At 35.5% G+C, this 20,853-nt stretch overlaps 3 protein-coding genes across 3 annotated transcripts; 1 reads left to right on the top strand and 2 right to left on the bottom strand.

The window, feature by feature from the left end:
* Nucleotides 1-1,913: 1,913 nt before the first annotated feature.
* Nucleotides 1,914-11,383, bottom strand: LOC101900961 (cuticle protein-like). The gene is made up of 3 exons (XM_005182585.4): nucleotides 10,959-11,383; nucleotides 2,860-2,864; nucleotides 1,914-2,483 (listed from the first exon to the last, which is right to left on the bottom strand). The coding sequence occupies exons 1-3, from the start codon at nucleotides 11,361-11,363 to the stop codon at nucleotides 1,928-1,930; spliced, it is 966 nt and encodes a 321-aa protein (XP_005182642.2). The 5' UTR covers nucleotides 11,364-11,383; the 3' UTR covers nucleotides 1,914-1,927.
* Nucleotides 11,384-15,958: 4,575 nt separating this feature from the next.
* Nucleotides 15,959-16,412, top strand: LOC101901139 (cuticle protein LPCP-23-like). Its single transcript, XM_005182586.3, has one exon. The coding sequence runs from the start codon at nucleotides 15,979-15,981 to the stop codon at nucleotides 16,405-16,407; it is 429 nt and encodes a 142-aa protein (XP_005182643.1). The 5' UTR covers nucleotides 15,959-15,978; the 3' UTR covers nucleotides 16,408-16,412.
* Nucleotides 16,413-19,237: 2,825 nt separating this feature from the next.
* Nucleotides 19,238-19,678, bottom strand: LOC101890426 (cuticle protein LPCP-23-like). The gene is made up of 2 exons (XM_020036446.2): nucleotides 19,617-19,678; nucleotides 19,238-19,547 (listed from the first exon to the last, which is right to left on the bottom strand). Exons 1-2 carry the CDS (start codon nucleotides 19,626-19,628, stop codon nucleotides 19,260-19,262), a joined length of 300 nt encoding a protein of 99 aa, XP_019892005.1. The 5' UTR covers nucleotides 19,629-19,678; the 3' UTR covers nucleotides 19,238-19,259.
* Between the last annotated feature and the right edge of the window lie 1,175 nt (nucleotides 19,679-20,853).

The raw sequence follows: 20,853 nt of genomic DNA, 5'->3' as shown, positions 1-20,853 counted from the left end.
AGATTAAGGCAGAAAAATATCTGCCGTTAATGAACCTAAGTATATTTTTCTAAAAAAAAAAAATCAAGTTTTTCTTTTAACATCTGTTTGTCCTTAAAAAAATATTCTTTAAAAAATTCACATCTCTGTGTCCTTGAAAAAAAAATATTCGTTTAAAAATCCACGTCTGTCTCTTGGTCCTTGAAAAATTAATCTTCATAAAATTCACGTCTGTTGGTCCTTAAAATAATATTCTTTAAAAAAATTACGTCTGTTTGTCCTTGAAAACATATTCCTAAAACAAATCCACTTGTGTTGGTCCTTGGAAAAAATATTCTTTAAAAAATTCACGTCTGTTGGTCCTTGAAAAAATATTCTTTAAAAAATTCACGTCTGTTGGTCCTTGAAAAAATATTCTTTAAAAATCCCACGTCTATTGGTCACTGAAAAAAATGCTTTAAAAAATCCATCCTCCGTCTGTTAGACCTTTAAAAGAATATTCTTTAAAAATTCACGTCTGTTGGTCCTTGAAAAAAAATTTCCTTTAAAAAATCCACGTCTGTTGGTCCTTGAAAAAAATATTTTTTTTTAAAAATTCCACGTCTGTTGGTTCTTGAAAAAACATATTCTTTAAAAAATCCATGTCAGTTTGTCCTTCAAAAAAATATTCTTTAAAAAATCCACGTCTGTTGATCCTTGAAAAAATATATTTTTTAAAAAATTCCACATCTATTGGTCCTTGAAAAAAATATTTTTTAAAAATTCACGTCTGTTGATCCTTAAAAAAATATTTTTAAAAAATCCACGCCTGTTGGTCCTTGAATAAAATATTTTTAAAAAATCCACGCCTGTTGGTCCTTGAATAAAATATTCTATAAAAAATCCACGTCAGTTGATCCTTGAAAAAATCCACGTCTGTTGGTTCTTGAAAAAATCCACGTCTATTGGTTCTTGAAAAAAAAATATTCTTTAAAAATCCACGCTCTTTAAAAAATCTGAAGGTCCTTGAAAAAAATATTCTTTAAAAAATACACGCTTGTGGGTCCTTTAAAAAAGTATTCTTTAAAAAATTCACGCCTGTTGGTCCATGAAAAAAATATTCTTTAAAAAAACCACGTCTGGTGGTCCTTGAACAAAATATTCTTTAAATCTCCACGTCTGTTGGTCGTTGAAAAATATATTATTTAAAAAATCCACGTCTGTTGGTCCTTGAAAAAAAATATTCTTTAAAAAAAAAATTTTCTTTAAAAATCCAGGTCCGTTGGTCCCTGAAAAAAATTCTTTGTGTCCTGATTTTTTATAGAAAAAATGCATTCAACAGTGAGGCCAGATTTTTTCTATAACAAAAAAAATGCCTCCGGTGCTGAGGCCAGATTTTTTTCCAAAGAAAAAATGGTTTTTCTTTCGAAAAAAATGGCTCAATCACTGAGGCAAAATCATCATGGCGGGAAATTTTGCTACGAAGAATTCCTCCTCAAAAAAAAAAAAAATAACTCCGGCACTGAGGCCAATTATTTTTTAGAAAAAAATTACTTCGACACTTAAGCGAGATTTTCTTCTACAGAAAACGAAAATGCTCTCGACACTGAGGCTAGATTTTTTTTTACAGGAAAAGTTTTTCCGACACTGAGGCCAGATTTTTTTCCATAGAAAAAGTGCCTTTCATAGAGAGCTTTCGCAAAGATAGTGCTGAGAGCAAGGTTTGTTAAAGGTGATGAGATAAGAGCTGACTATAAGCAACGAGCCTTCTAAGAATTTGAAGATTACCACAAATTTGGACTCCTTTGAATAAAACCTTTCAAGGAGGTTTTTCTTTAAAGATATTTTTAAGCTCCCCCAAACCCCAATTTGAGGAATGAAAAAATCAAAAAGTTTTTAATTTAACAGACTCATTTTATTTAAAGCAATAGATAACAGCGATCATCTTGAAATATCCATTAAATTACATTTAATGGAAAGCAGTATAGGCAACGGGAGCAGAGACAACAGTCTTAACCAAAGGAGCAGCATGGACAACTGGGGCAGCAGCGTAGGTGTGAACTACAGGAGCAGCCACAGTCTTGACAACAGGAGCGGCAGCATAGGTGTGAACAACAGGGGTGGCAACAGTTTTAAGGACAGGAGCAGCAGCATAGGTATGGACTACGGGTGCGGCGGCAACAGTCTTGACCACAGGAGCAGCAGCTACGGTATGAACAACTGGAGTGGCAATGGTCTTGACAACGGGAGCAGCAGCCACGGTGTGGACCACAGGGACTTTTCTCTCCAAATTGGTGAAACTTTGATGGGTAATGGCCGAGGAGGCACTGGTATCAACATAGGCTGTCTTGGTCACCACAGGCTGGACAACATGATGGGTTTGGGTAACCAAACCAGGGGCAGCAGCGGCAACAGCCACGAAAGCAAAGAGGGCAACAAATTTGAACATTTTGAAAAAAGGTGGAGTTGATTGCTTGATTTCACAATGAGAATGAAATGGAACTGATGATATGCCAAGGGAATCACTTTGATTTTATACCAAATAAAAAAATTGCTCAGTGCATGAAACCATGTGCTGCTACGTTGGAAATAGTTGAAGGGCATTTTCAACCGGTTTCCAAAATCTCCATTTGCGTTTATGACACTAAGTACCAAGATCAGGTACGTAGTTTTTTTATTATCACAGAGTTCTTGCCGATTGCCCACAAGTACCAAAAAATTAAAGAAAAAAAAGAAGAAAAATAAAATCAAAACAAAAGAACATAAGCTTCTGGTATTTACTGCCCTGTTGTGTGTTATCAAACATATGACACCAACGAAAAACCTGAATCTCTTGAGAATTGGGAATGAATGAAATTTTTTTTTGTAGAATCAATACAAAATAAACAATAAGTACCTTACCGGAACTTTTGCGTACAACCAAAAATAGAATTTAGAATATTATTAGTTATAGGAAAACAAAAAAAAAAAACAGATTTTATGGCTACAAATCCCGATATAGATAAATAAATGTCATTGTTTTTGTCTACAATTTCAGTGACAAGACAATGGCTTCGGAATGACATGACGCATGCAATGACTTAGACATTTAAGATTTTTGATTTACCATTGATAATTTTGGGCCAAAGTCCTGTAGTTCCGCTTTCAATAGGCTGGAATTTTTGGATTTTTGTTAACCATAATAGTCATAATATTGGAAAATCGGACGAAAAAATATGAAAATGGGTAGTTATTTCGGCATAGCTGAAAATTTCTAAAAAAAAAAAAAATGTTATATCTCCAAAAAAGTTAAAAATATTGAGAAAAAATAAAGGACACAAGTTAGCAAAAATCAAGTTCAACCCAGCACAATTGTTAATTGGAGGGTATATTAAGTCCATCATTCCGTTTGTAACTCATCGAAATAATCATTTCAGACCCAACAAAGTATATATATTCTTGATCAGAGTAAAATTCTAAGACGAATTAGCCCTGTCCGTCCGTCTGTTGGCTTCACGCAACAGGCTAAACGAATTAAGATAGAAAGCTAAACTTTTACCCAGATCTCGAAGATGGGCTATATCGGTGATCAATATCGTATAGCCCCCATATAACGGTACCCCCGATATCCGGTATTTTGATGATTTTAGCCACATTTTTCAGCAGTTCTTTGTGAGTACTTTATCCGTTGGCTGAGAATTATCAATATAGGTCCACGATATCGTATAGCCCCCATTTAACGGCATCCCCCGATATTCGATATTTCGATGATTTTAGCAGCATTTTTCGACGGCATTGTCTAAAATTCTACACAAGGGGTTCCTTGTGAGCACTTTACCCCCTGAAAGGGAATTGTCTATATAGGTCCAAAATATCGTATAAACCCCATATAACGGTATCCCCCGATATTCGGGATTTTGATGATTTTAGTCGCATTTTCCAATGGAATGGTCTGACAATCCTCACAACGAGTTCCTTGTTAGTACTTTATTCATTGAAAGAGAGTTATCTATATAGGTCCACGATACCACACAGTCCACATATAACAGTACCCCCCGATATTCGGTATTTTGATGATTTTAGCCACATTTTTCAACGGAATTGTCTGAAATTCTACACAAGGGGTTCTTTGTGAACCTTTTACCCCCTGACAGGGAGTTCCATGATATCGTATATCCCCCATATAACGGTACCCCCGATATTCGGTAGTTTGACGATTTTAGCAACATTTTTAAACGGAATTGTCTTAAATTCTATACAAGGAGTTATTTGTGAGTACTTTATCCCTAGACATAGATTTGCCTTTATCCCCCCAATATATCGACACATTCCGAGATTTTAACAGATTTTTAATGGATTTTAATTTTATTTTTTGAAAATATTTTAATTCGTTCCAAATGGTGGAGGGTATCAAAGTTCGGCCCGGCCGAACTTACTACTTTTTTACTTGTTTTTTTTCGATTTTAAGAAAGATATCAAAAAGATTTTAACGACAAAAATGAGCACAAACCGATTACAATTAAGAATATTTTGTTTTTTTTTTTTTTTTTCATTAACTCGAAAATTGTACTTCATTCCGATTTTTTTCGAAAAAAAAAATTTTTCGAATAACTCAGATTTTTTTTTCGAATTTCGAAAATCGACACTTTCCTTTTTTCGAAATTCGAAAATTACAATTCCAACGGACACCATATGCCAACATCGACATTAAAAATGTATACCTAGAATATTTTTCCGAATAATATATCAAAATACTAAAAAGTTGACACATCGAGTGATATCGGAATTCAATATTCAAACCAGTTTCATTATTTATGAAATCAGTTAAAGTATGCTATATAAGGCTTCAAAAAGTGATGATAAAGTAGGCTATACTGGCATATATTGACCAGTTCTGCCACAGGATTTAGAACTCATTACGGTCACTGAATAACGAATTTTAAACAATCCTCTTATGGCTTAAATTGTCAATATACAGAATACCAGAAGGTACCGCAATATGGGGGCTACAATAAAATGTGGACCGACATAATTTACTTCGGAGCTATATTAAATAGTGGAGTCACAATACAAACTTTTTGCATTTAGTTTTTATATCATCTGAGATCCTGAAATCATTTTGAATCATGAGGTAACCAACAACCAGAAAAAATGTCATTACCAAAAATTGGTTCTATAATGTACTTCATGAAGTATACACCGTTTTCTTATTCCTCGATATTAAATGCTGTTAAAAATTATAGCTTATTATACTAACAGTATATCGAAATGTGGAAAACACCCTTTTATGAGGAATATACCAAAATGTGAAACTAGATGAAGTATTTTGCAGCAAATTTATTGAAAACGTCTGGAACTATTGAAAATCTAGTCGACATTTATTAAACATTTTTCGAGGAAATTTTCAAAACACTAGTATTTAAAAATATTAACATAGATAGATTTTCATTGAATGCTGCCTTTGTAGGTCTTTCAAAAATTATTCTTTAAAAATTTCACGTCTGTTGGTTCTTGAAATAAATATTCTTGAAAAAATCCACGTCTATTGGTCCTTAAAAAAATATTCTTTAAAAAAACACGTTTGTTGGTCCTCAAAAAACAATTATCTTTAAAAAAATCCGCCTCTGTGGGCATTTATTAAACATTTTTCGAGGAAATTTTCAAAACATTAGTATTTAAAAATATCAACATAGATAGATTTTCATCGAATGCATGGTGAGATGGAAAAATTGCAACCAACTTCAGACTGCTGTCATTTCAAAGCCACTCGTCCGACAGCTGTTAAAATTATTCCAGTGACAGCTCATTATATTGTTTACAAGCGTACAAAAGCATTTTGCTGAGAATTTTCAAGAAAAAAAGTTATTCGTGATGGAATTCAAGCGTGATTTCTTTATATTTGACTGTAAAACCACAAGTGGCTATCGTTAGAGTACTCCAGCATTTAAATGTGAATAAATCTTTTGTGTCTCGTACCATCGCACGTTACCGTGATACTGGTAGCATAGCCCGACGTCAGGGAAGTGGACGGAAGAAAACAGAAACATAAGCAGAAATGGTTCGAAAAATAAAGAAGCAACTTGATCGAAACCCGCATCGCTGTGGCGGAAAAATGGCTCGTGAGCTGAACATATCGCAATATTCCATTCGGCAAATACTGAAAAATGAGCTCGGGTAAAGCCATTAAAATTCCAAAAAGTGCAAGAACATACACTGCAACAGAAAGAAGATAGTCTTAAACGAGCTCACGAGTTGCTCCGCTTGGTCGAAAGCGGTGAACTGTCGAATTTGGTTTTCTCCGATGAGAAAACATTCATTGTCCAGCAGTTTGTAAACAAACACAATTATCGTGTTTACTTGCCAAAGAGGTCAGCTGAAAATGTGCACCTTCGGATGGCCACAAAAACTCAACAGCCGGCCATGTTGATGGTGTGGACCGTCATAACAGCCGACTGTCACTCTCCGCTCGTATTAATCGACCGTGGAGTCAGAATAAAGGCCGAATATTATCACAAAAATATTCTGGGGGTGTATTAAAGCCTTGGGCACGCATACATTTTGGCCGCAGACCTTCGACATTACAACAGGACTCAGCACCATCGCACTCAGCACGCGCCACCCAAGAATATTAACAAAATGAGGTTCCTCGCTTTATTTCCAACGCACAATTGGCATCAAAATCTTGCGATACCAATTCGTTGGACTATTGTGTCTGGAGTATTTTGGAAAGCAAGGTTGGCACTAAAAAATAACAAAGTGTCGATCACCTCAAGCAAGCGCTTCGTCGGGAATGAGCCAAAATACCGCAGGGCAACATTCGGGCAGCGTGTGACGGTTTCATTGATCGTTTGAAGGCCATAATTCGTGCCAAAGGTGACCAATTCGAACAAATCTAAACGTATTCTAAAATTTAATGCTATTTCCGCCATTTTTTGCTTTCATTCAATAAAATTTAAATAAAAATTAAAAAATTATGGCGTTTGACTTTGTTGCCGTTTTTTATCTCACCCTGTAATATCATACTCTTGCTAAGTACGACCCATGTTAGAAAAATAAAGGTAGATGCATCAACGCTAAAATTTTTAAGATGTTTTGTCAAAAATAAGTAGATTTTTACGTGTTTTCTCATACGACACAAATGGGAGGTTGTGATGATACAGGGTTGTCCATATTCGACGGACCCTTCTGGCAACGCCATAACTTTTGACAGAGATGTCACATCGCTTAATGACATACCGCGTTTGAAGCGTCAGTCCAAGCAGATTTTTACTATGAACCAATACACGCCACGCGAGCGCTCTGAAATAGTTGAAATTTACAAGAAGTCAATTGTGAAAACTCAACGTGCTTTTAAAACATTAAAAAAATGTGAGAAGTGTGCCTTCTAAGAACACCATTAAGCGTTTATACGAAAAATTTTCGACTGGTAAGGCTCTTTCTAATCCGAAGAGGCCATATAAAAGTCGACCAAGGCGATCGGCCGAGAATATCGCTGCCGTACGAGCCAGTGTTGAGAGGTCCCCAAGAACATCCCAAAAACGCCGTTCGCAGCTGTTGGGCATAGCTCGCTCCACTTTACAACGGATTATTCGCATTGATTTGCATTTGTTCCCGTACAAAATTCAATTGACGCAAAGAATGTTGCCTGCGGACAAGCCTCGTCGATTGGAATGGGCCCAAAAAAAAACATGGGTCCGTCGAATATGGGCAACCCTGTACATTTTGTAACATCACGAATTAATCATTTGCGACCCTATGAAGTATATATTTTCTTGATCCACAGTTAATTTCATGAAATGATAATAGGAGCCGCAATATTTAGGAAAGGACTTTCAAAAGTGGCACTGACATTAATTTACTGCTAGGATTTTTGAAATTGATCCACTGCTGCTTATGTTCCCAATATCTTTATATTCGGTACTTTAACGACACAATTCTGCTGTAATATGACATTTTGTGGTTCTGTGGAATGTAGAACTGCAAAAAAGTTTTTTAGCAGGTCCATGCTTTGGTATAGCCTTCATTATATTATAGTACCCAGTTATAGGTATTTTGAGGATCATAGTCATCCTTTTCAACTGACTGGCTTTAAATTTGGTTTTTTGGGATCGAAATTAAAAAAAAAACCGAATATTAAGTTATTGGCATTCCAGGACATTGGACTTGGACCTAATTGAAACTATAACCCCTTTTTTAAAAGTGATATGTGAAATTTGAAGAGAGTTGGATGCTTATTTCGGATTTTATGATCGTTTTGGTTATTCAAAATGTTAACCCTTTGTGGGGGAGGTACCAGAAGGAATGGTCCGACCTCTACCATCTTTATAACCGATCTCGTGTTAATGAAAATGTTGAGATGTACCAAGTCTGGATGAAATCGGATGTTAATTTCGCGACTTATGAGCTTCGCAGATATTCAAAATGTTGACCCTTTGTGGGGGAGGTACCAGAAAGAGTGGACCAATATATTCCATCTTCACGGCAGATCTTGTGTTAGTAGAAACAATAGAATGTGTGAAATATGAAGAAAATCGGATGCTTATTTCGGATTTTATAATCGTTTTGGATATTCAAAACTTTGACCCTTTACCAGAAGGAGTGGACCCATCTTCACACCCCACCTTGGGTTAATAAAAATATTGTGATGCATGTAATTTGAAGGAAATCGGACTCTTACATCACATTTAATAATAGTTATAATTATTCAAAATGTTGACCCTTTGTGGGGGGAGGTACTTGATGGAGTTGACTTATATTGTTCATTTTCGCACTTGACATAGAACTGATGCAAATATAAGAATTCGCAAAGTTGGAGCAAAGCCCGATTATTTTTTCTCTTTCTGTGCAGTTAATTATTTTCTTTGAAAATTTTGACATTTTGTGGGAGAGGTACCAGAATGAGTGGACCGATTGTGCCCATCTCCGATCTAGGTCTAAGTTTGATAATAATATTACGATGTACCAAGTTTGGGTCAAACCGGCTACTCCCTTCGAGAGTTATAGTGCGCATCAGCCAGCCAGATGGACCGACATCGCTAGATCGACTCCAAATGTCCTGAAATTGATGTGTTCCAAAAAGAGATCTAAGGTCTAAAAAATCCTCAAATTACTGAATATCGGGTGCTACCGTTATATGTGCCGATATCCCAAAATGTGGACCTCATTTTCAATACCAACCATTCCATTCGTAAAATGATGTGGCCTGCATAGTGATTTCAACAGACAGACGGACATAATTAAATCGACTTAGAATGTTATGCTGATCATGAATATTTATGTTTAATGGGTTCTATGACGAATATTTAGAGGTGTTACAAACGGAATGACAAATTTAATATACCCTCCTTTCCAAAGTGGAGGGTATAAAAATAAACGTATAGCACGCAGACCCTTAAAGAAAAATCATTCCACAAAAGAATGACAAAAATATGATCGAAATTCGAGGCATTTGGCTGTTACTGGCAGTATTCCAGGAAAAAGACCCACTTTTGGCTGAAAATGACGAAAGTTCGGAAATAAGCTTTGGCAGTCCAAAGTATTTCATTTTAATTGAGAAAATGGATGCTTCCTTTCTACAAATCTTCTGTGTATTCCAGAACTTGGAAATTTGTATTGTCGTTAAAAAAAAAACTTTCAGATTCAGAGTAAAAACCAGTAAAGAAAGTCCTAAAGTCGGTCGGGCCGATTTTATGATACCCTACACCACTTGGCTAATTTAGTTGAGCTCCACATAAAAATTAAAAGTTTTTATGGGAGAATTGAATCATACACGCTATGATTATAATTATATTTTAAAATTCAAAGGACTAAATATGCCGAAGCATTTGTATCTTTTAAATTCGGACTTGTATTGCCCATTTGGTGCGAAATTAATTTGAAATCGGATAAAAATATATATGGGAACTATATCCAAATCTGAACCGATCTCTATAAAATTTGGCAAAGATATTTCTGACCTGTATTTGATAAATTTCCCTGAATATCGTTGTTACCGAATTCATATTACGGCTGTGGGTAACAAATACAATAAATCGGATGAACAATATATATGGGAGCTATAGCTACATCTGAACCGATCTTCACCAAATTTGGCATACTACCTTCTAGACTCAATTCGGTCGTAAGTGCCAAATTCCATCCCATTTGGACAAATATTAGACGTTTGGTGCACAATAAAAGGTAAATCGGACGAAGTTATATATGGGAGCTATATCCAAATCTGAACCGATCTCGATAAAATTTAGCAAAGGTATTTCTAAGCTGCATTTGATATATTTCCCCAAATATTGTTGTCACAGAGTGCATATTACAGCTGCGGAGGACAAAAATAACAAATCGGATGAACAATATATATAGGAGCCATAGCTATATCTGAACCGATTTCTATCAAATTTGGCATACTTATTTTCAGGCCTAATTTGGTTGTATGTGCAAAATTGCATACTATTCGGGCTGATATTACACGTTTGGTGCACAATAAAAGGCAAATCGGACGAAGATATATATGGGAGCTATATCTAAATTTTGACCGATTATCTCCAATTTCAATAGGGTTCGTCCTTGGGCCAAACAAATATTTTTTGGAAAATTTCATCTCAATCGCATAATAAATGCGACCTGTAATTTGTTCACAAGAATACATAGACAGGCGGACGGACAGACGGACGGACAGACGGACTGACATGCATAAATCAACTCAGAAAGTGATTCTATGCAGATCATAAAAAGGAACTATGGGTCTATCTCGTTTCCTTTTGCCTGTTACAAACAAATGCACAAAGACATAATACCCTGACCACCTTGTGGTGTAGGGTATAAATAGTTACAACACCAAACAACTCTTCACCAATTTTAGGTAAAGTCCTTCTTTCCTGCTCCAAAGGACACCACTTTAAATCAAACAAAATAATTTTCTATCGAATTTTCAATTCAATTTTCTAAATATATTTAAATGACTAAATAACATCGTTATAGAATGAAAAATCAAGCAAATCCTCTTAATGGAAAGCGGTGTAGGCAACGGGAGCAGAGACAACAGTCTTCACCAAGGGAGCGGCATGGACAACTGGTGCAGCAGCGTAAGTGTGAACTACAGGAGCAGCCACAGTCTTGACAACAGGAGCGGCAGCATAGGTGTGAACAACAGGGGTGGCAACAGTCTTAAGGACAGGAGCGGCAGCATAGGTATGGACTACAGGAGCGGCGGCAACAGTCTTGACGACGGGAGCAGCAGCCACGGTGTGGACTACAGGTACTTTCCTCTCCAAATTGGTGAAACTTTGATGTGTAATGGCCGAGGAGGCACTGTTATCAACATAGGCTGTCTTGGTCACCACAGGCTGGACAACATGATGGGTTTCGGTAACCAAACCTGGGGCAGCAGCGGCAACAGCCACGAAAGCAAAGATGGCAACAAATTTAAACATTTTGAAGGAGGATTGGTTGATTTCACAAAGATAATGAAATAGAACTGATGGTTTTCTAAGGGAATCACTTTGATTTTATACGAAAAAGAATTAAATGCGGTTTCCTAAACTATGAAGGCGTTCGTGCTGCTACTATGTCAAGATTGGTTGAAAGGCATTAAACGAACCGGTTTTTCAATTATTTTTTTTTCATGACACTAAGTACTGTGTACTTTAGTTCATATTTCTTACATTTACCATTGATTGTGTGCATTACTCATACAGGTTCTAGTTTGAATGTACCAAATATACAAAAATGATTTCTTATCGGCACACATAGTATTAATCAACATGATTTGCTATTTTTAGATTTTTGTGACGTATTTGAAAAAAAAAAAAAATAATTAAATAATGAAGACAATTTCAACATTACTAGCAAATTTTTTCACCCACAGAAGGAAGTTAAAATAAAAATAGAAGTTAAAACAAACAAAATGATAGGCTGGGTCTACACAACAACTAGGGAACAATTTCCTCGTATGAAGCCTATTTTTAAATCGACAATCAGAGCCACAAACCAGGATTTTTCCAAAGAGTTTTGAAGGAAGCTATCAGGCCTTTAAACTGTTTTTTTTTTTTAAGTATTTTATTAGCCACAATTAGAGCCACAAACATGGATTTATAAAGAATATATTTCAAAGCCCCATCAGAGCCACAAGCGAGAATTTGTTGAACTCGATTTTGTTTCATAGCTTCAAACATGCATGTTTTAAATAATATTTTTTATCCACCATCAGTGGAGGATCTAGAGGACTATTAGAGCCATAAAGATGGTCTTCTTATACCCTACACCACAAGGTGGTCAGGGTATTATGTCTTTGTGCATTTGTTTGTAACAGGCAAAAGGAAACGAGATAGACCCATAGTTCCTTTTGATGATCTGCATAGAATCACATTCTGAGTCGATTTATGCATGTCCGTCCGTCTGTCCATGCATTTTTGTAAACAAAGTACAGTTCGCATTTATTATCCGATTAAGATGAAATTTTCCAAACAACATTTGTTTGGCCCAAGGACGAACCCTATTGAAATTGGAGATAATGGGTCAAATTTTAGATGTAGCTCCCATATATATCTTCGTCCGATTTGCTTTTTATTGTGCACCAAACGTGTAATAATAGTTCGAATAGTATGGAATTTTGCACGTACGATCAGATTGGACCTGAAAATAAGTATGCCAAATTTGATCGAAATCGGTTTAGATATAGCTAAAGCTCCCATATATATTGTTGATCCGATTTGTTATTTTTGTCCTCCGCAGCCGTAATATGCACTCTGTAACAACAATATTTGGGGAAATATATCAAATACAGCTCAGAAATACATTTGCTAAATTTTATCAAGATCGGTTCAGATTTAGATATAGCTCCCATATATAACTTCGTCCGATTTACCTTTTATTGCGCACCAAACGTCTAATATTTGTCCAAATGGGATGGAATTTGGCACTTACGACCGAATTGAGTCTAGAAGCTAGTATGTCAAATTTGGTGAAGATCGGTTCAGATATAGCTATAGCTTCCATATATATTATTCATCCGATTTGTTATATTTGTTACCCACAAGCGTAGTATGCACTCCGTAACAACGATATTCAGGAAAATATATCAAATACAGCTCAGAAGTATCTTTGCCAAATTTTATCGAGATCGGTTCAGATTTGGATATAGCACCCATATATATCTTTATCCGATTTCAAATTAATTGTGCACCAAATGGGCAATACAATTCCGAATTTAAAATATACAAATGCTTCGGCATATTTAGTCCTTGAACTTTAAATTATAATTATAATCATAGCGCGTATGATTGAATTCTCCCATAAAAACTTTTAATTGTTATGTGGAGCTCTACTAAATTAGCAAAGAGGTGTAGGGTATCATAAAGTCGGCCCGCCCGACTTTAAGACTTTCTTTACTGGTTTATTTTAAATAATATTTTTTATCCACCATCAGAACTTCAAACGTGGAGGATCTAGAGGACTATTAGAGCCATAAAGATGGATCAGAGCCACAAGCGTATATTTTTAAGAAAATTTTCGGACCATCAGAGCCACATACGTGGATTTTTATAACCTCCACCATACATAATATGGAAGATATATTAAATTCCTCATTCTGTCCGTCCGCCCGTCTGAGCGTCTGTTGTAATCACACTTAAGTCAAAACGAATAAAGATAGGAAGCTAAAATTTGTCTGCAGGCAGGTCAAGTTCGAAGATGGACTATGTCGGTGTACGATATCGTATAGCCTCCATATAACGGTACCACCGATATTCGGTAATTTGATGATTTGTAGCCAAATTTTTTAACGAAAATCCACATAAGGGGTTTTTTCTGAATGCTTTACCCTGTGGAAGAATATTGGCTTCCACGGGCTAATGGTAACCCCCGATATTCGATATTTTTAAGACTCCAGCCACATTTTCAACGGAATTGTCTGAAAATACACACAATGAGTTTCTTGTGAGTACTTTATTCCCTAGAAGAGAATTATCTATATAGGTTCACGATATCGTATAGCCCCCATATAATGGTACCTCGCGATGTTTGATATTTTCCACATGATTTTTTCCAAATTTTTCAATGAAATTGTCTGAAATTCTACACCAGGAGTTCCTTCTGAGTACTTTACCCAATGGAAAAGAAAGGCTCATGTACAACGGTACCTCCCGATATTTGACGATTTTACTACATTATTCACCGGAGTTGTTTCAAATTTAGTTCCTAAAGTTCGTAATGGGAACTACAGTCTATGAAAGAAAATTGTCTATGCAGGTCCAGTTCTTCCTATAGGCCTCATATATATCAGTACCTCCCTATATTCGGTATTTGGATGATTTTAGCGACATTATTCACCGAAACTGTTTCACATTATGTATTTAGAGTTCGTAATGGGAACTACAGTCTATGACAGAAAGTTGTCTATGCAGGTCCAAATCTTCGCATATATCCCATATATCATTACCTGCCTATATTCGGTATTTCGACGATTTTAGGTACAATATTCCCTGGAATTATTTCATATTTCGTATTTGAAGTTCCTAATGGGTAATGCAGCCTATGACAGAAAATTGTCTATGCAGGTCCAGATCTTCGCATATATCCCATATATCATTACCTCCCTATATTCGGTATTTTTTTTGACGATTTTAGGTACATTATTCACCGGAATTATTTGATATTTCGTATTTGAAGTTCCTAATGGGTACTACAGCCTGTGACAGAAAATTTTCTATGCAGGTCCAGGTCTTCGTATAGCCTAATTATAACGGTACCTCCCAATGTTCGGTATTTTAATGATTTTGGCTACATTATTCACCGGATTTTTTCAAGTTTCGTGCTTGAATACTGTATTGGCTTATGACAAAAGTTGCTTATGCAGGTCCACGTCTTCGTATTTAACCCAATATAACAATATAAGATTTTAACAGAATTTTTAACGAATTTTATTTTTTTGAAAATTTACAAATTTGTTCCAATTGGTGGAGGTGGAGTACGACCCGGCCGAACTTACTGCTTTTTTACTTATTTAAGAATATTTTCAAATATCTGTCAGAGCCACAAACGTGGATTCTTCAAAGAATATTTTTTTAATTGACCATCACAGCTACAAACATGGATTTTTGATGATTTTTGAGAGGACCATTACCGTAACGAGGATTTGTTAAAGAATAGTTTCTAAAGAATATTTTTTATCAACCATCAGCGCCAAAAACGTGGATTTTTAATAATTTAATAGTTTTTGTCAACCATCAGAGCCACAACAGTAGATTTATTAGAATATTTGAGAGCCACAAATGTGAATTTTTTAAGAATATTTTTCAAAGGCCTGTCAAATCCAAAAACGTGGATTATTTAAAGAATATGTTTTCAAACCCCAACAGCGTCGCAGGCCGGGATTTTTAAAAAAGATTTTTTCAAAGTACCATCTGTACCACAGGATATGATTTTTTAAAATAAGTTTTTCCAAAGTGCCATCAAAAACACATTTTTTTTATTTTTTTTTTATTTTTCAAAGGCCCATCAGAGCCACAGACCAAGATTATTGTAGGCAGATTTTTTCGAAGGATTATTTGAGCTACAAATAAGAATGTTAAAAGAGTATTTTTTCAGAAGCCAAGAGAAGAATCCTAAGAGAAGAATTTTTTAAAGAAATTTGTGAGTTTTAATTTTTTCATCCTTTCCCCACAAAAATATTCCTTTTGAAAAAAATAACTTCTTACGGGCCAACACACATGGGTCAGCAAAGATTTGAAGTTTGTATTATTTTTGTTGTAATTTTTTTTTTTGTACGTTCAACTCGGTAGCTAGTAGCTCCATACAAACAAAGCAAATTGAAGTCGATTTAAGAAAAATAAAGTATGTGATATTGTGGTACTTAGTGCCATGAATAAAGAGAAGTACAACGAGAACCGGTTAAACGCCCTTCCATCAAACTTAATATAATAACAACACTAATTCCATAGCACTTTTATGTGCTGAACTAAATTTTCAGTATAAAACCAAAATGTTTCCCTTAACAAATCATCAGTTCAATTTCATTCGCATTGTGAAATCAAGCAATCCTCCTTCAAAATGTTCAAATTCGTTGCCCTCTTTGCTTTATTGGCTGTTGCCGCTGCTGCCCCAGGTTTGATTACCGAAACCCATCATGTTGTCCAGCCCGTGGTGACCAAGACAGCCTATGTTGATAACAGTGCCTCCTCGGCCATTACCCATCAAAGTTTCACCAATTTGGAGAGGAAAGTACCTGTAGTCCACACAGTTGCCGCTGCTCACTTGGTCAAGACTGTTGCCGCCGCTCCCGTAGTCCATACCTATGCTGCTGCTCCTGTCCTTAAGACTGTTGCCACCCCTGTTGTTCACACCTATGCTGCTGCTCCTGTTGTTAAGACTGTAGCTGCTCCTGTAGTTCATACTTACGCTGCTGCTCCAGTTGTCCATGCTGCTCCCTTGGTAAAGACTGTTGTCTCTGCTCCCGTTGCCTACACTGCTTTCCATTAAGAGGATTTTAATGATTTCACGTTGTTATTTAGTCACATAAATATATTTCAAAGATTTGGATTGAAAACTCCATAAAGACAGTTTCGTTTTAATTCATAGGCGGAAAAAATCAGGCCTTGGTGACTGAGGATTTTTTTTTTCCATAGAAAAAAATATCCGACCTCAGTACTGACTGTGGAGGTATTTTTTTCTATAGAAAAAAATCCGACCTCAGTACTGACTGTGGAGGTATTTTTTTCTATAGAAAAAAATCCGACCTCAGTACTGACTGTGGAGGTATTTTTTTCTATAGAAAAAAATCCGACCTCAGTACTGACTGTGGAGGTATTTTTTTCTATAGAAAAAAATCCGACCTCAGTAGTGACTGAGGAGGTATTTTTTTCTATAGAAAAAAATCCGACCTCAGTAGTGACTGAGGAGGTATTTTTTTCTATAGAAAAAAATCCGACCTCAGTAGTAACTGAGAAGGTATTTTTTTCTATAGAAAAAAATCCGACCTCAGTAGTGACTGAGGAGGTATTTTTTTCTATAGAAAAAAATCCGACCTCAGTAGTGACTGAGGTTTATTTTTTTCTATAGAAAAAAATCCGACCTCAGTTGTGACTGAGGTTTATTTTTTTCTATAGAAAAAAATCCGACCTCAGTTGTGACTGAGGATGACTTTTTTCTATACAAAAAAATCCGACCTCCGTTGTGACGGAGGACGATTTTTTTCTACAGAAAAAAATCACATCGGAGACTGAGGACGATTGTTTTCTACAGAAAAAAATCCGACCTCCGTTGTGACGGAGGACTATTTTTTTCTATAGAAAAAAATTCGACCTCAGTAGTCACTGAGGACTATTTTTTTCTATAGAAAAAATCCGACTTCAGTAGTGACTGAGGCATTTTTTTGCTATAGAAAAAAAAATTGACCTCAGTAGTGACTGAGGCATTTTTTTGCTATAGAAAAAAAAATTGACCTCAGTAGTGACTGAGGCATTTTTTTGCTATAGAAAAAAATTCGACCTCAGTAGTGACTGAGGCATTTTTTTGCTATAGAAAAAAAAATCCGACCTCAGTAGTGAATGAGGCATTTTTTTCTATAGAAAAAAAATCCGACCTCAATGGCGACTGAGGCATTTTTTTTTCTATAGAAAAAAATCCGACCTCAATGGCGACTGAGGCATTTTTTTCTATAGAAAAAAAAATCCTACCTCAATGGCGACTGAGGCATTTTTTTCTATAGAAAAAAATCCGACCTCAATGGCGACTGAGGCATTTTTTTTTCTATAGAAAAAAATCCGACCTCAATGGCGACTGAGGCATTTTTTATATAGAAAATAAATCCGACCTCAGTAGTGACTGAGGCATTTTTTTTCTATAGAAAAAAAATCCGACCTCAGTAGTGACTGAGGCATTTTTTTTTTTTTCTATAGAAAAAAATTCGACCTCAGTAGTGACTGAGGCATCTGATTTTTTCTATAGAAAAAAATCCGACCTCAGTACTGACTGAGGCATTTGATTTTTTCTATAGGAAAAAATCCGACCTCAGTAGTGACTGAGGATGAATTTTTTTCTATAGGAAAAAATCCGACCTCAGTAGTGACTGAGGATGAATTTTTTTCTATAGGAAAAAATCCGACCTTAGTGCTGACTGAGGATGACTCTTTTCTATAGAAAAAAATTCGACCTCAGTAGTGACTGAGGATGACTCTTTTCTATAGAAAAAAAATCCGACCTCAGTACTGACTGAGGAGTATTCTTTTCTATAGAAAAAAATCCGACCTCAGTACTGACTGAGGAGTATTTTTTTCTATAGAAAAAAAATCCGACCTCAGTACTGACTGAGGAGTATTTTTTTCTATAGAAAAAAAAATCCGACCTCAGTACTGACAGAGGAGTATTTTTTTCTATAGAAAAAAAATCCGACCTCAGTACTGACTGAGGAGTATTTTTTTCTATAGCAAAAAAATAATCCGACCTCAGTACTGACTGAGGAGTATTTTTTTCTATAGCAAAAAAAAAATCCGACCTCAGTACTGACTGAGGAGTATTTTTTTCTATAGAAAAAAAAATCCGACCTCAGTAGGGACTGAGGAGTATTTTTTTCTATAGAAAAAAAAATCCGACCTCAGTACTGACTGAGGAGTATTTTTTTCTATAGCAAAAAAAAATCCGACCTCAGTACTGACTGAGGAGTATTTCTTTCTATAGAAAAAAATCCGACCTCAGTAGTAACTGAGGAGTATTTTTTTCTATAGAAAAAAATCCGACCTCAATAGGGACTGAGGAGTATTTTTTTCTATAGAAAAAAATCCGTCCTCAGTAGGGACTGAGGAGTATTTTTTTCTGTAGAAAAAAATCCGACCTCAGTAGGGACTGAGGATGACTTTTTTTCTATAGAAAAAAATCCGACCTCGGTGGTGTCTGAGGTTTATCTTTTTCTATAGAAAAAATCCGACCTCAGCTGTGACTGAGGATGAGTTTTTTTTCTACAGAAAAAAATTCGACCTCAGCTGTGACTGAGGATGAGTTTTTTTTTTCTATAGAAAAAAATTCGACCTCAGTAGTGACTGAGGTTTATTTTTTTCTATAGAAAAAAATCCGACCTCAGTAGTGATTGAGGTTTATTTTTTCTATAGAAAAAAATCCGACCTCAGTAGTTACTGAGGATTTTTTTTTTTTTTCGATAAAAAAAAAATCCGACCTCAGTACTGACTGAGGATTATTTTGTTTTCGATAGAAAAAATCTGGCCTCAGTAGCGACTGAGGAATTGTTTTTTCTTCGAGAAAAAAAAATTAAGAAAATAAAACTCAGAATTTTCAACAATAAAAAAATATTTTATTCAAAAAACAACACTAATCTTAACTTAATGATGATAATGTCCAGCATAGGCAAGTGGCACAGTCTTGTACAATGGAGCCGGGTGGACAACAGTTTTTACAACGGGAACGGCAGCATAAGTGTGTACAACGGGAGCGGGAACGGCATATGTGTGAACAACTGGGGTCACCACGGTCTTTACAACCGGAGCCGCAACATAGGAATGAACCACGGGAGCGGCATAAACCGCCGGCTGGACATAGGCATGGCTGTGGTGGGCCACATAGCCGGGAGCAGCCTGGGCGGCAACAGCCAAAAGAGCAAGAAGGGCGAACTGCAAAATAGAATTATGAAGTAATTTAGATTTAGTTTCAGAATTTTGTTTTGGAATTTCAAAACTTACGTATTTGAACATTTTGTTGGAGGGTTTTAGTTGGTTGATTGGTTGTTGTTGAAACGCTGTCAATTCACTGATGATTCTTGTCAATTTCGCTGCTTCATTTATATGTTTTAAGAAAAAAAAAATTTAAAAATTCATTTTCAAACATGCACACATCTAAGCAAATTTTGTTGAAGACCGGTTGTCTTAATTTGTTTGGAGATCTACTGAAGAATACCTTCATCACTGTTGTGGGCTATTGTATTAAACTAATTATCCATAATAATGACATCCAAAACGCCATGGCTTGGAATGCCCTAATTGTGGTGCTTTAGAAAAGCTGACCAAATAAATTGTAACAAAATTTGCATTTCAATGGAGTTCTAGTTCCTGAGTCTTTTGTTAAGCCCACAATGTAGTCGATTAGAGATTAGGTTTATCACAAAGAATTCTATTTTAATGCATTACAAAAGATTCAAAAATAGAAAAAATACTATATTTACATTTTAATTTTGTAATTTTGATTTTGAGTGGATATTATTCAAATAAGTTCTACATGTTTGGTATTGGATGTAAATGTAATAAAGAAAAAAATATGAATTAATTAACTACAATAAAAATCGTAGAGTCTATTTCGGTCGTATCCGAAATTTATCTACAAGATAAATAAGTAAAATGGTTTGCTGCAGTATTTACGCGAGATAAAATACTTTATGTTTCCCCAGGATACATATATTAGATTCAAATTCAAAATTATGCGGACTAGACATTTAAAGGCAAAAAACAGACTAAGAATGGTTTCCCAAAAATTTGTTTAACTAATTTTAATGAAACATTAATGGAAGGAAAGCTTAAGGTTTGTACAACAAAAAATACGGCAGAACCTTCTGATGCCATACACACTTAGAGCATTGTCTTAGGAATATTCCTAGCATTCATGGGTACTTAAAAACTTTTATTCAAGGACAATCACGGCAATAATTTTTTTTTAGATTTTTTTCAAAGTGAGTCTATAACCTGGGGTTTTAAATAACATTTTAAATAGCTTTAGAACTGATGAGAAAAGAATTTCAAGGGTCATTAGAGACACCAAAAATGTATTTGTAACAAATTGAAAAGCAGTAAGATCAGCCGGGACAAACTTTGCATACCATCCACCATTTGGAACGTAATTATCAAAAAACCAATAAAGAAAGTTTTAAAGTCGGGCGGGGCCCTACAGCACTTTGCTAATATAGTAGAGCTCCACATAACAATTAAA

Source organism: Musca domestica, unplaced genomic scaffold (genome assembly GCF_030504385.1).
Source record: "Musca domestica strain aabys unplaced genomic scaffold, Musca_domestica.polishedcontigs.V.1.1 38, whole genome shotgun sequence".
Classification (NCBI taxonomy): domain Eukaryota; kingdom Metazoa; phylum Arthropoda; class Insecta; order Diptera; family Muscidae; genus Musca; species Musca domestica.
Note: the sequence above shows the minus strand (reverse complement) of the source record. Positions and strands in the feature narration are given on the sequence as shown.

Bases quoted from the DNA above. Each gene is read 5' to 3' on its own strand.
- LOC101901139 (XM_005182586.3), top strand. From the start codon at position 15,979: ATGTTCAAATTCGTTGCCCTCTTTGCTTTATTGGCTGTTGCCGCTGCT.
- LOC101900961 (XM_005182585.4), bottom strand. From the start codon at position 11,363: ATGTTTAAATTTGTTGCCATCTTTGCTTTCGTGGCTGTTGCCGCTGCT.